Source organism: Octopus sinensis, linkage group LG2 (assembly GCF_006345805.1).
Source record: "Octopus sinensis linkage group LG2, ASM634580v1, whole genome shotgun sequence".
Lineage (NCBI taxonomy): Eukaryota > Metazoa > Mollusca > Cephalopoda > Octopoda > Octopodidae > Octopus > Octopus sinensis.
Window position 1 is genome coordinate 187,706,212 of NC_042998.1, and position 16,287 is coordinate 187,722,498.

General features: G+C 37.9%; 2 protein-coding genes across 3 annotated transcripts in view; one reads left to right on the forward strand and one right to left on the reverse strand.

Annotated features, from left to right (window-relative positions):
- The window catches only part of LOC115231526 (enhancer of mRNA-decapping protein 3-like), a 36,601-nt gene extending 35,447 nt beyond the window's left edge, over nt 1-1,154 (reverse strand). For both annotated transcript variants that reach the window (XM_029801539.2, XM_029801541.2), the window contains exon 1: nt 997-1,154. The gene's annotated coding sequence lies outside the window, so the exon portion shown is untranslated. The remainder of the gene's footprint in view (nt 1-996) is intronic.
- An 8,140-nt stretch (nt 1,155-9,294) lies between these two features.
- The window catches only part of LOC115232615 (negative elongation factor D), a 40,409-nt gene continuing 33,416 nt past the window's right edge, over nt 9,295-16,287 (forward strand). Inside the window, exons 1-3 of the mRNA XM_029802609.2 lie at nt 9,295-9,595; nt 14,278-14,393; nt 16,083-16,192. Of these exons, the coding sequence (XP_029658469.1) occupies nt 9,554-9,595; nt 14,278-14,393; nt 16,083-16,192 (268 nt within the window). The 5' untranslated portion in view covers nt 9,295-9,553. The remainder of the gene's footprint in view (nt 9,596-14,277; nt 14,394-16,082; nt 16,193-16,287) is intronic.

The following is a 16,287-nucleotide window of genomic DNA, read 5'->3' on the forward strand; positions in this document are numbered from 1 at the left end:
TTAATATTCAGAAAAACGGAAGTACTGTGAGATATATATAGTGTTTTTTGTTTTGTTTCGTTTTGTGGGTTTTTTTTACAAGGACTGGCCAAGCCACAAAATGTACATTTATAACTAGATACTTTAAGAATTTTGGCAATCTTTCGTCTCTAGTAGACCTTTCCGTCGATTTCCGTAAAAAATTTTTTTTTTTTTTACATATGGGCTTGCGGGAACTTTTGAAGTAATGAGAGCGAAAGAGACTAAGAGAAAGCGATTGTATGACGAGGGAAGTTCTTTTGAAGTTACCGTGCATGGGAGCATTGATGTACTTGTGTGTGTGTGTGTTTGATGGGGTGTGGGAGACCGCAAGCCCATATGTAAAAAAAAAAAAAAGAAGTTTTTTACGGAAATCGACGGAAAGGTCTACTAGAGACGAAAGATCGCCAGAATATTTTAATTTACACCACAGCAGGAATAGTTATTTCAAGATCGACAGAAATCATTAAACTAAAATATATTGAAACTATTATTTGTAATGTATCATACGATTCTTGATGTTTTAATGGACATCAAGACATGTTTTAATTAGATTCCTTAAGACAGTATAGAAGAATACTATTGTGTTGCTATGTAAAGCAATAGAGCTAATGGATATTTAGTGGGAATTTTCGTCGGTTCTAAATTTGCTCAATAATTGTGGACTGTATATATTATTGCATGTTATTTTGATTACAAGTCTTCACGAGATTCATCCCTAATTTACGTGAAAGGGAAAACAACAAGCACTTGCCAAATAGATTTCTGGATTGCTAGGAAGGACAAAAATAAAGAATTCCGCTGATCATTAACTACTAATTAATACTGAACGAAGAAAAACATTTGTTAATCAGAATGGCAATGTTTTGTTTTTGTTTCATCGTTGAAACACTTCTTTTTTTATAATTAACAAAATAAAACGACTTGCATTTATTTTTTTTTGGTCTTGTATATATATTAAAAAAAAATTAAACTCACTCGTTTCTAAGTATTCATGTATTTTCTTCCGAGATAGGTTATGTAAATGAAGAGAAGCGAAAACAATTGTTCCAGGAGAGAGAGGAAAAGAAATGAAGTACCGAGGTCGACTATCACTGGAGGACCAACTATGGCGCCGCGCTCACTTTCATACACTTCCGCGAACTGTCCCCGGTTTCAACATAATGCAACACTCTAAAACGTTACCCGGTTGCGGCTTCTACTTCCGCCTACTTCTGCGCAGTTTATATCAAGTTTTTGTTTGTTTTTGCTAATTAAAGACAAAAAAAACTAGCTCCAAGAAATTGTTGGGTTTACGTCGGTGGGGAAAAAATTCAGTTTAAATAATTCTTAAAAATATAATAAATTCCTGTGCTTAAGAAGAAGGGCCGTTTCGGTCATTGACCTTCGAAGAAGGAAATTTGGGCGATCTCTTTCCCTCTTGTTTTCTATTTACATGTTTGTGTTTGTTGACAGTTTTAAACAAAGCAAAATGTGCTAATATTAACAGTACACATATCAGAATTAAAATGTTAACTCGGCGATGTTACGGTACACACACACACACACATACACGTACATACACACACACATACATACACACATACATACACACACACATACTACATACATACATACACACACAACTACAACTGGACAGACAGATAGATAGATCGAAAAAAGTAAATTGTAGGATTTGTGTGTAAGTTTAAGCATCTGAATTTTGAATGCCTTCAGTTTATATTGAAAGCATAGCTGCTCTAATTGTTGTACGCAACTCTTTTACACATTACTAATTATATGACCGTGCGTTTTAATTAATTGAGTGTTTCGGGCGGTATGAATAACCTCTTGCCGTTACGTTCTGGGTTCAAATTCCGCTGAGGTCGACTTTGCCTTTCATCCTTTCGGGGTCGATTAAATAAGTACCAGTTACGCACTGGGGTCGATATAATCGATTTAATCCGTTTGTCTGTCCTTGTTTGTCCACTCTATGTTTAGCCCCTTGTGGGTAGTAAAGAAATAGGTATGAATAACCTCTGCATGTCTTCTCGTACGTAATATGGTCGACACAGTTCATGCTCAATTTGAACTTGTGGACGTGTAGGAATAGTAAATGGGTTAAGCGAAAATAAGGGCGACAGATCTATCTGTTGTGCTTGGGTGAATGTACTATACCAGCTAACTAGTTCAGAGAAGTGGCCGTTGTCACAACAGTTTTATTATTTATTTATTTTTGGTTTTAATCCGGAGGAAGAGGACTGGTCACTCTATGGTCGTATGAAATTGACATGATTGATGTTCGGAAGAATCTGCAAATTAATGGTTGCATGCAAACTATGTGCAATAAAGGATTCCAGATGGCTGATATCTGATGAGAAAGGATTTGGAAAAGTGGTTATGAGGGTGTTGTGAATCTTGCAAGCATGAAGTGGATTCGATCCACCATAGCCAAATTTAAATTACAGTTCAACAGAACTTTTCACACAGTGGAACAATGGGTTTTTTTCAGTGACAGCAGTTTTACATATGCCAGATGCCTTTAGCTAGGCCAAAATAATGTCTTCACCACTTGACCTCTTCTATTTCACCAAAGGCTAGAATTAAGATAACAAGACCACCAACTAAATCTATTGTTCTCAACAATATGTCTATCCTTCTGGATAGTTATAAAAACAAGAACCCGCAAGCAAAAGACAGTTAGTCACTTGGTGATAACTCTACCAGTTAGTGACTTGGTAACAATCGAATTAGTCGGTTCGTGACAACTCAATTAGTTAATGAATGACAAACTCGAGTCAGAGACAGCTACCATCAGTTAGGGAGCAGAACGCTAGAATCATGATCCAAAGCAAGGCAGTTACTAAAGACAACGGTCAAATGGAGAAATGAAATTTACTGTCAGCAGCTATGAGACCCAACTTCCCCCACTCTCTCACTTTCATTAACTCGCTTTATCTTCCCTGCACATTACCATTTCTCTGTAGTGAATCTTGCATGCATGAAGTGGATTCGATCCACCACAGCCAAATTTAAATTAACACTGCAACGGAACTTTTCCAACGATGGAACAATGGTTCTTCTCTGACAGCAGTTTTACATTTTCCAGATGCCTTTAGCTAGGCCGAAATAATGTCTTCACTACTTGAACCTTTCTAACCTCTTCTACTTCACCAAAAGCTAGTATAGAGATAACAAGACCACCAACTAAATCTATAGTTCTCAATGGTATATCTATCCTTCTGGATCTTTATATAAGCAAGCACATCCCAAGCAAAAATCAGTTCGTCACAGTCGGTGACGACTCCACGAAGTCTGGCTGACCAGCTAGAACATTGGTCAGAGGGAGAAATGAAATTTACTGTCAGCAACGTCCCACACCCTACAATTTTCACTAGCATCATCCTATCTGTCTTCGCAATTACTACTAAACAATGAAGAGAACCCAAACACAAAATTTACTTCGCATGCCTTCGGACATATCATGAAATTGTATACAAATCAATTTATCCTGTTACATCTGCTTCTATGGTTTACTACTACAATACGAACACACAGGCCGAAATTAACTTTTTTACTTCGCACGCTCTAGGATTTTATCACCTGCCCGTCGAGGCAAGGTATTATATTCAATGTAACGGTAAATAAATATTTTCTTCACAATTTCAATCACTGTTCTGTCATCTTTATATAATGGCTATCAACGAAGAACCAATTCTTACACACTGATTACGACTCCGACGTTCCATCCTACTGTGTATCGACTATCGTCTTCCCATATTATTGTTTACTAAATAATATCGCCCGCTACAAAGAGCCTGGGAGCACGGTAAACACAATATGGATGATGAGAAGAGGAGAAGCAAGTGAGTTGGATGAACCTGAATGGAGATGGATCAAAATCAACTCCAAGGAGCAGAAGCCACTCTAGTAGTTTTAGAAGCAGGGATTGAGTGTGAAAACAGCACATCTCTGATACAATAGCTGGATTGTGTTGGTCAGAGACTTGGGTGGGATGGGTGTAATGCTGTTTAAAATATCTGGATGCGTACCAGCAGCATCGCCCCAGATATGGGAGCAGTATTCCATTGTAGATCTCAACTGGGCTTTGTGTAAGTTCAGTAGCTATTTGGGAGCTTGGCTATAGGTTGTAAGGTCACCAAGAATAATCACGATTATTAGTATTTGTAGCAACTCTGAGGATTCTAGATACATAAAGAGACAAAAGAAACATCCGCTAGCTGCTGTAACACATTGGTGACTGAGTTTTTGCCAGTCAACCTGATAGTCTTGTCTAGGATATTTATTTGCAGAGTAGCAGCGCTATCTCAAATATATATGGAATATATTTGAGCTTTGTAGAGAATCTACAATTGGTTGAACTCGTCTCTGACCTCAATGAGAAGACCTAGTCTCATGCGATGTAGTTTCAACAGTGTAATTATGAGAGGTTAGGTATTTAACATTTGAAGGAACTCTAATAATTTTACCAGTGTGTCGTGCAAAACTTTCCTGAATATGTATAGTGATTGTTTTTGTAATGATCACTCACACTAGATTAGATTGATATATTCCGTTTAGAAGACATTTATGAGGTTTCTGTACGTAGAAGACATATAAGGCTGGTAAGATGTCTAACTCTAAGAGATGAGTGACAGGTGAAGCAGTTAAGCGAACAAACTTGTATTTTGCAGGTAAATTTAACAGCTTTCGAGACAATCATATCGTATCTTTTAGTATGACTCTTTCCACGTGGATTTTAATGTGTAGTTTTGCATGTGACGGTTCTTCGTTTATTCTAACGATTCACATTCTTTGCTAGCAACGATGCATCACGATCAGAGTGGATGTATGTCAATGTAAAGACTTCTCGGCAGCCTTGATCATTGTCTTCTGACGTCCAAAATAACTGAAGTTCAAAACTCAATCAACAGCGAGATGAAACTTAGAGACAGATTTTTAGAATGCACAATATCATTCTTGTTGTTCCTGAATGGGACAACCCTTCGTGTATTTGGATAGTAAAATAAAAGCACAGAAGGTACGCATCAATACATTTCGAACAATATTGTTCTTTCCAGAACAATGATTAGTCGAGTAAGAAAAATATGCATTCTGCTTGACACGCCATTCCTGTATCTCGTCTTTCAGTTTATAGAGACTTCTTTTATCCAACATAAAGACGACTGACCCTTGATTACTGAAGAGTAAAATGGTGTCCAGTAAGGTGATTACACTCTCAAACAGCCTCGATAATTGGAGTAACTTCTGTAGCGTGGCTCGGTGATATTCCTCAATGTTTGAGAGATATATTAGAAATGATCTCGGCTATTTGGACCCTGTTGTGTCCGCTGCTCTGATTGGTTGGCATTGGCGTAGTTTGTCTCTTGACTTATTTTGCGCCAATGTGTAAACCAACCAATCAGAACCTTCCAATAAGATCATGTGAGAAAGCTTGTTCACAATCCAATTTGAGCCTACCGTTAGCTTTATAAGGTGCCAGCAAATCACTATTTCTCGTCTTTGGTTCTAGTCCTTCTCAGGACTAACCCCTGACCACAGAGCGACTCAGTCAGTTCCAGTTCCTACGACAGACGACCAGACCAGCCAGCCATGTTCCTACTCCAGCCAACGACGATGCTAACATACACCAGCAACGCAGGATGTTCTCCATCTCCGTCGCCTTCATCTCCACCAACAGTAACACGTACACAGCAACTCGCTCAGGTTTAAACTCCACACTGTTGTGAATATTCACCAAGGTGAACAGTTCAATCAGCCTGCCAGATTCCTGTATCAAGTAACCCGGCACGACATAATAACCACAACCTCTGCCCGTGTAGTAACCGGTACTACCTTGTGACCTCAACTTCTTTCACAGGACTCCAACTGTTGTGTAACCTCACTACGAACTGAATTTATCTCCATCTTGTCTGAAATATCCCGAGAGACTCTTTTCTATACTCTGTATTCTGTCTCACATGCATACACCTTGTTTGTACTTATGTTCACTCTTATAACGCACACACGAACACAAACACTTGTTGCACGCACCGTTGTTGTACTTACAACGGACACACAAACACTTGTCGCACGCACTCAGACACTCCACTCTGCTAGCACCCCTACACACTCTTATTGTACACATCTGTAAAATAAAGTCTTTCTCCTCTCAAACAGTTGAACGGTTGTATCATCTTTTTTATTCATTTTGGCACTTATTCTTTTATACCATGTATTTTGGCTTATTCTTTGTAGGCGACCGGACGGCATTTAAAAGGAAACATTTCTGTCACCAATTCCTTACGTACGGTCGTTTTTGCTACACTTCTTTCACTTTTGAAGGACCACTGCCATTTGGAGATCTTGACAAAGCAATTGTTAAACTGCAGTATCAGATGCCGTGTATTCAACAATAAAGAGTTGAATTCTAGTTACATTTTCTAAGTATCAAAGGCATCGAGTGCATTCTGACTTTGAGGATATGACTGTATTCCTGCTAAAGATCTGATTTTCTGCATACATACTACTTAAAGCAGCCTTTGCCAAATCAGTAGCCATTCAAGTCCATCGCCAACAAGCAACATCAAAGACGAAACGAAAGAAAACTTCTACTCTCAGTTAAATTCCTCACTAAACAAAAATATTGAAATGTAAAATTATAATTGTCTTTTAAGTTAAAGTAGGAAAGAGACGGATGGGTACTATCAGTCCAATATTGAAAGGAAAGTTATTCCGTGCAAAGTATGTCCGCCCGCGAAATTTTTTTCCCACGAGAGTTCCGGATCCCAGTAATGAATTCAGAGCTCACCTTGACCTTGTTGTCAAGTTAACAAATGCACTCTACCAAGTAAACTCAAGGCGAAGAATGGTGTTGTAAATCGACCGATCGCCAAGTTATACCTGATTTTAGGAGACAAGCAATTAGATAGATTTGCATCTATACCTATACTGGATATTTATAACATTCTATAGGCTCCAGAAGAAATCCCAAAGGACTGTGTCACATGATCTTGTTGGAATGTTCTGATTGGTTGGTTCACACATTGGCGCGAAATAAGTCAAGAGACAAACTGCGCCAATGCCAACCAATCAGAGTAATGAACACAACAGGGTCCAAATAGCCGAAAGATGGTTGCTATCTAACATGAGATCATTTCTAATATATCTCTCAAACAGTGAGGATATCACCGAGCTACACTACACTATTATCGGATTTTGTTAGGGCCCCATATGGTAAAAATGTGGGTAGAGGGTGATGTGCTAGCAACCCCCTCCCCTCACTGTTTTAGAAAGTAAAGAACAACACAAATAACTACGCAGTGGCAGCCATGGTTGAAACAAGAACAAGATCATTCCTTACTCAAGTGACCTTATCTTATCGCCCATCACTTGTTATGCGCTCATGAATTAGTTTGATAGTTGAACTCTGATTGGCTATATGCAAATGAGTTCGTAACTGGGGTCCGGAACTCTCGTGGAAAAAAAAATTTCGCTGTCTGCCCATGATAGCTGAGATTGGTTTCACCTATATAAAAAAATCTGTTTGACATTTGCATGTGTTCAGAGGGACAAAATTTTTTTTTATTAATTGGTAAACTCGATGAAAGAGATATCAGAGAATCGTATCACCCACACCAATTATCATGTTAAAATCAACCTGACCCTCTGTACTGTATATGACTGATCGTTCAGAGAAATCACCAAGGAGGAAGTTCAGAGGGCTTTGAAATAATTGAAAAGCTACAAATCAATAAGAAGGGGTGGAATCATGGAGGAACTTGTTAAATATGGAGAGGAAGTCATGGAGTTATCGCTACTTATTTAACACGATCTAGTGTGTTGAGAAAATACCAAATGACTAGAAAACAGTCCAGCGGAATATCTTTGTTTGTTGTGACCAGTAAGCTACTTTCAAAGATTGTGTTAAATAGGATGAAGGAAGCAGTTACCAATTTTAAGAGAGCAAAGGGATGAAGAAAGCAGTTATCAATTTTAAGAGAGCAACAAGAAAAAGATATTTTGTTAATATACTTTTACTTCGTTTCACATATACATGCAAAAACTCTAACGTGTTTTTTTTTTAGATGAATTTATCGTTTATCTCTCCACACACTACGTTACCAGCAAATTCTATAACCTCTGCATGTTCACTTATTCATTTCAAACTTGTTTGGATTTTCTATCTAATATAATCCACACTCTCTCGAAAACGTATTTCTGCAAAATGTTATCTAACATTATGGGTAAAGAAAGAAATAGCAAAAAATATTTGAAAATGGGGATCTTTTCCTTTTGAATGGCACTTTGTAACATAATTTCTAGTTAACTAAACACTTTTAAACTTCGTATACTGGTAGAATGTGTTTATAAAACATCATTATATTAGAAAAGTGCCGTTCAAAAGGAAAAGATCCGAAAATAGGGGTGGGGGTGAAATTCTTGAGGGTTCCACCCCCACCCCGTTTTCCGGACAGAAAAGAGGGTTTTGTAGCAATGATTCCGGGATATGGGGTGGGGTGGGGTCCGGTTTCCCACCCCACTTTTTCCCCCAACAAAAATAAGAAGTTTGCAGCATATTAGGGGGTCAGGGTACTTAATTCCACGCAAAGAATCCGAGTTTTTTTTCTTAATTCTTAGTGAAAATCGTGCGGGTGAAAGAATCAAATAATACCGAAACGTCTGCTTGACTCGCATGAAACAATAACAACAAATAAACAGAATTAAGGAGAGTTGTGGTAACTAAATTCGGGTTGCATTTTTCTAGTTGCAGGTAAACGTACTAGTTCACAGTATGGGTTTACATTTTTTTTAAATTGCCGATATATGGTTTGTAACGATCTTACAAGTACGGAACATACAAGTGCGACAATTAAAACGAAGCCGATAATAAAAGGCAATGTACAAAAATAACTTGGCAATCCCGAATGACCGAAACGAATTAAATTTAGGTTATAAATTATTATAAATTATTTTCTTCATTTCTCGACATCATCATTTAGTTGTTAAGGTAACATTATTGCAAATAAGATATTTCTTGTTACAAAGAAAAAAGGTGATACATGTCAAAGTGATCGAAAATAAATGTATCTCTTGAGAAAAGTTTCTATATTTTTTTTTATTCGTTTCGGACATTCAGGATAGCCAAGTTAAATTTGTACATTCCCCATAATTATTGATTCCGTTTTTGATGTTTCAGAATCGATATATTGTTCACTTTGCATTTATACCCAAAACATTTCGTTGGGAATTTGAAAACAGGTAAAAAGAAAAAACAAAACAAAAAAAGACTTATGAATGGAATAAAAGCATCAAAAGGAAAGAAAAAAAATATATGTTTATCATGTAGCCGGAAGTGACCCTTCGCACACGAGCGGATGTGACCCTTTAACTCTGTGTTGCTGTGGAAGTTATCCTTTACTCTCACCTGCCGCCAACGTGAATTGTTTGAAGTGTTAAAAATTGTTTATATATATAATCAAGCCCTTGCAGTGGTGGTTTTCTTGTTTCTAACATATTCCGGGTTTTCTGTGGAATAACCAGCTATCTCTGAAGAATGGCCGAAGAAGCATACGAAATTGAGTGGGACGATGAGACGGTTCGTAAATCGAAATTATTCAATTATTCTTAAGAAATTGTAACAAGATCAAATTCCCTGTTCGTGTTGTAGAATTGCTTATTTTCTGTATTGTATTCTTCATCATTAATTTTCATGGCGATTGACAGAAGTATGGACATCAAACTTATTTTCATTTCTGAAACCCTATCGCTAATAAATTCAATAAAATCGTGTTTCGTAGAAAGGCCAATTATTAATTTTAAAGTGCGTGTTTCCAAATAATAGATCTAATTGTTTACTTAGTACGACACAATGTAAATGAGTGATCGAATTCTGTAATTTGTTAACTGTTTATTATAAACAATCAGTAATTGATTCGGTATTTAGACTCCAAATTCGCAGGGTATTAATTAAGGTCTGTGTTATCAGTATATTTTCTACTTTTAAGTTGAGACCTCATTCTCAAACTTTTGTTTATTACCTTTCTTTAACTTCGAAAATTCAAAATACGAATATTTTTTTTCCAGCATCTTTCTGTAAAGCAGTCGTATCCATACAATAGCACCCAGTTTTACTTGCTGCAAATGCCATCAGAAAGCTGGAAATTTTAGTGTAAAAGTTATCACATTCAGTGTATGCTATAAATTATTCTTAAAGTTAGCCAGGTGTGTTTACATGTCAGAGAGCGGCGAAGCAGTTTAATGTCAAAAAAAGCAACAGTGCTTTTTCGTTTTCATTAATGACGTCTCCTTCCCGCTTAAGACAACGAGCTGAGCAAAAATTGGTTAGCGGCATTTCTTCCGGCTCTTTACGTTCTGAGTTCATTTGCCATTGAATTCGACAAGGACGATCTTTCGATTTGACAACAGTTTATATCACTTCTTAAACCACGTGCATTTGTTTATGTTTCTGAACGAGATCTTCGCTTTCTGTAAAATGTTTCTTTTTTTTTTTTTTACATGTGGTGGGGGGATCTTTTGAAAGCGGCGTGAAAGCGAACGAGATGATGGAGTGTGCGAGACAGAAAGTGTGGTGTATATGTGAAGTTGTTTTATATATATATAAAGGGCGGCGAGCTGGCAGAAACGTTAGCACGGGGGTCGATAAATTAAGTACCAGTTACGCACTGGGGTCGATGTAATCGACTTAATCCGTTTGTCTGTCCTTGTTTAGCCCCTTGTGGGTAATAAAGAAATATATATATATATATATACACACACACACACACATACAAGATCTACATATGCATATACGTATATATATACATACATACATAGATGTATATATACGGGTTAATATAGTGTCTCTGGCATGTAAACACACCTGGCTAACTTTAAGAATAATTTATAAGCATACACTATATTAACCTATATATGTATACAAACATAGATTTATATATGTATATATATATATGTACATATATATATATATATAGATGTACATATATGCATCATCATAATCGTTTAACTTCCGTTTTCCATGCTAGCATGGGTTGGACGGTTCGACTGGGGTCTGGGAAGCCAGGAGGCTGCACCAGGCCCAGTCTGATCTGGCAGTGTTTCTACAGCTGGATGCCCTTCCTAATGCCAACCGCTCCGTGAGTGTAGTGGGTGCTATTTACGTTTCACCTGCACGGGTATCACAACTTCAATTTCCATTTGATTTTTATTTTGATGTTGATGTACTTGACTCAACAGTCTCCTCAAGCACAGCAGGTCGTCCTACGATCCAGGGTAAGCACAGCAGGCCATCCTGTGATCCAAAGTACTTTGGATGGACTAGGGCTGCTATGTGAAGCTGGTGCAGGAAACAGCCATGAACTCACGTTATTTGTCGCATCTTCGCAGTCACAGCATATCTCCAGAGATCTTGGTCTTTCGTCATTGCCTCTGTGAGGCCCAACATTCGAAGGTCATGCTTGACCACCTCATCCCATGTCTTCCTGGGTCTACCTCTATCCCAGATTCCTTCAGTTGTTTGGGAGTGGCACTTCTTCACACATCTCTCCTCATCCATACCAACGCAAACATCTCTCTTGCACGCTACATCCGATGCTTCTTATGTCCAGCATTTCTCTCAGGGTGTTACACTCTGTTGTGTGTGCACACTGTCATTATGCATCCAGCGGATCATACTAGCTTCATTTCTTTCAAGCCTACGCATGTCCTCTGCAGTCACAGCCCATGTTTCACTACTGTGAAGCATGGCAGTTCACACACATGTGTCGTACAATCTACCTTTCACTCTGAGCGAGAGACCATTTGTCACCTGTAGGGATAGAAGCTTTCTAAACTTTGCCCAGGCTATTCGTATTCTAGTGGTGACACTCTCTGAGCATCCACCTCCACTACTAACTTGATCACCTTGATAGCGGAAACTATCAACTACTTCTAGTTTCTTCCTCTGGAGTGTGATGGAATCTGTTTTCTGAGTATCTGTGGTATCTATTGCCCCTGTGCATCTGCTGCACACGAAAGCTATCTTCTCGGTTAATTTTCCTTTGATGTTGCTGCACCTCTTATGCATCCATAGCTTACACTGGGTACATCTTATGGAGTTTCTACCTACACCTTTTCTACAGATTGAGCAAGGCCACCTACCTTAGTGGGTGTGTGATGAGTTCGCCTTCCTACTTACTATAACTTTGGTCTTTGCTACATTGACTCTAAGGCCTTTTGATTCTAAACCTAGCTTCCACACCTGAAATTTCTTTTCTAGTTCTGGTAGTGATTATGCTATGAGGCCCAGGTCATCAGCATAGAGGAGCTGCCAAGGGCAACCCATCTTGAATTCCTCTGTTATTATTATAATTATTATATATATAGATATACATATATATATATATATATATACATAGATGTGCATATATATATGTGTATATATATATATATATATATTATATATATATATATATATATATATATATGCATAGATGTATATATGTATATATACATAGTTGTACATATACATACATTCACACACATCTCTCTCTCTCTCTCTCTCTCTCTCTGTATATGTATATCATCATCATCATCATCATATATATATATGAATTTGACATGGGCGATTCTTTCTTGTCTTGGTATTCGTGGTCAAACAGCTGGGTGGATTTGCCCAAAAAGTTACGCAGATGTGTAGAATGATCCAGGGATGGTGCAGGGCTTAGTATTTTTTTCATAGCTCCCATGGTTACCGAGATAATCTACTATAATAATACTCTTGTGTCTATGAATGAGAAAGGAAGGGGTGATGTCATACTTGGTTGTATTTGTTTGTTTTATTTTTGTTTATGTTTGTTTCTGTTTGTTTTGCATCTTTGTTCGCTTAGTATTTGGGTTTATTTTTTTGATTTGGTTGCATCTTGGTTGTTTTGCTTTTTTTTTGTTGGCCAATTATTTTTAGCATTTTGACAGAAAAATGTCATTCTAAAATTGTATTTTAACACAAGCGTGCCCAAACAAATTGAATGCTTGCACAGAGCAGGTTTTACATGCACATCATCCAAACCAACCGGATGAAACCAGTCTTATCTGCTGGTTCCTCCTCCCTCCCATCAGATTCCCTGATGAGGATATCCCTAAATCTCTGACCATGTAGTGTTTACATCTCTATAACTTAGCTGTTCAGCAAAAGAGACCAATAGAATAAATACCAGGCTTAAGAGAAAAATAACTACTGGGGTTGATTTGTTTGACTAAAATTCTTTTTAAGTGGTGCCTCAGTATGATTTCAGTCTAATGACTGAAACAAGTAAAAGATATATCATCATCATCATCATTTAGCGTCCGCTTTCCATGCTAGCATGGGTTGGATGGTTTGACTGTGGGCTGGCGAACCAGATGGCTGCACCAGGCTCCAGTCTTGATCTGGCAGTGTTTCTACGGCTGGATGCCCTTCCTAATGCCAACCACTCCGTGAGTGTAGTGGGTGCTTTTTATGTGCCACCCGCACAGGTGCCAGATGGAGCTGGCAAACAGCCACGGACAGATGGTGCTTTTTACGTGCCACTGGCACGGGGGCCAGGCGAGGCTGGGAACGGCCACGAATGGATGGAGCTTTTTACGTGCCACTGGCATGAGGCCAGTCTGGGCGGTGCTGGCAACGGCCAAGAACGGATGGTGCTTTTTCGGGGCGGCGCTGGCAACGGCCACATTTGGATGGTTCTCTTACGTGCCACCGGCACTGGTAACTCGAGCATGATCATTATCAGCATCGCCTTACTGGCACTTGTGCCTGTGCTAGTATGGTGCCAAGAGCACCATCCGAGCGTGATCGTTGCCAGAGCAGCCAACTGGCTTCCGTGCCAGTGGCACGTAAAAGGGCACCATTCGAGCATGATCGTTACCAACGTTGCCTTACTGGCACCTGTGCTAATGGCATGTGTAAAAGGATTCGAGCGAGGTCGTTGCCAGTACCACCTGACTGGCCCCCGTGCCAGTGGCACGTAAAAGCACCCACTACACTCTTGGAGTGGTTGACATTAGGAAGGGCATCCAGCTGTAGAAACTCTGCCAAATCAAGATTGGAACCTGGTGCAGACATCTGGTTCGCCAGCCCTCAGTCAAAATCGTCCAACCCATGCTTGCATGGAAAGCGGATGTTAAACAATGATGATGATGATGATATATATTTATATATATATATGTGTGTGTGTGTTTAAATTAAAAAAAAGAAAAAGCAAATTGTGTTATTTAAAGAAACCATTAATGGTAATATTTCAGGGTTCACCAATGCAAGAAAATGATGATGAAGATGAGCGAGTCCAGGAAGAATGCTTGAACGTCCTTTCAACAGATGATAGCATTATGGAACCTGGAGTGTTTCAAGTATTGAAAAGGTAAAACAGTTGAATCCAAGAAAATTAGTGACAGATTGTATTGGCAAATGGTTAGGAGAAAAGAAGTTCACAAATTTGTTGAATAAATTAGTTTATTGTATGGAAGAGAGGTGTAACCTTTTGGGCAGTATACCTCTGTGAAGAGTCTTAAACTAATTTATTCCATTTTGTGAGCTTTTTATATTAGCCTTTTAGCATTTGGATTATTCCGTCAAATGTACTGCTTAATTATTTACAGTGTTTTGAATTAATCAGTCATTATGTTGTCGCTTTGAAACTTCTTTGATGTGATAGTTTATTTTTAGAATAATGTAGGGAAGGTGTGAGAGGCCAAATTTGACTGGTTTGAACATAAAAAGGTAGAATATTTGATTTATTGATATAATAAACATATAAAGTGGCGAGCTGGCAGAATCGTTAACGCACCAGGAAAAGTGCTCAGCATCATTTCGTCTGTGCTTATGTTCTGAGTTCAAATTCTGAAGGTTGACTCTGCCTTTCAGCCTTTCGGGGGTCGATAAAATAAGTACCAGTTGAGCACTGGGGTCAGTGTAATTGACTTACCCCGTCCCCGAATTTGCTGGCCTTGTACCAAAATTTGAAACCAATATAATAAACAAGTGTATTATATTAATATTTTAAATTTACATTGCCAGTAAATTAATTTTACAAAGTCTTTATAGGATGAATCTTGTATCGTTAATTACATTTGTCGTATTCTGTTGATGATGAAACTATTTCATTCCCTATTCCTAGTTAGCTTAATAATTTGTGTAATTTTTACACAGGTTTCATCTTTCCTCCCTTGTGTAGGTTGAATAATTCTGAACAATTACTAGTTTGCATGCAATACTATTCAATATTTTACATGTTTTTCGGTATATATATATATATATACATGAATTGATATAAGCAGCTAGGCTAGGTACAATATAATGTAGAGGCTTACACACCTTTAGTCACGATTATATAGGAGTGGCTGTGTGGTAAGTAGCTTGCTTACGAAATTCATGGTTCTGGGTTCAGTCCCATTGCATGGCATCTTGGGCAAGTGTCTTCTGCTATAGCCTCGGGCCAACCAAAGCCTTGTGAGTGGATTTGGTAGACGGAAACTGAAAAGAAGCCTGTCGTATATATGTACATATATATGTATGTTTGTGTCTGATCGCTTGACAACCGATGCTGGTGTGTTTATGTCCCCGTAACTTAGCACTTCGGCAAAAGAGACCAATAGAATAAGTACTAGGCTTACAAGGAATAAGTCCTGGGGTCGATTTGCTCGACTAAAAGCAGTGCTCCTGCATGGCCACAGTCAAATGACTGAAACAAGTAAAAGAAAAGAAAAGAAAAAATATATATAATTGTAGTGGCAATGTACTAGCCAGGTTATGAGATCAAATTCTATCTTGCATACTATTGTACTTTTTAGTAAAGCCCATTACTCAATCTATCTAGTTGAAAACATTCCATTCCTATATTAGAACTAAAGAGATAACAATAGAGAAGGGATAAAGATTATTCAAGGAAATTTAATTTGTAGAACCATTCAACCAATACTATTATTAGAAAACAAATACAAAAGTATAGAACTATCAGTTATTTTGCACTTTTATGTTCCTTTTATTACATATATTTTTTCAATTAACAGCTATTAATTTTCATTACATTAAATAATTTTTTTATATATAGATTTTTGCAAGCAGGAGGGTCTCCAGAACGTGTAGTAGAATTGCTTTCTAATAACTATATAGCTGTGGCACAATGTGTTAACTTATTGGCTGAGTGGCTTATTCTAGTTGGTGAGTAATTGGAATATTCATTATCATTTTTATTTTATATATTTTGTGAAACATACTACTGTAATTAGCATGAATTGCAGATTATCTACTGATCA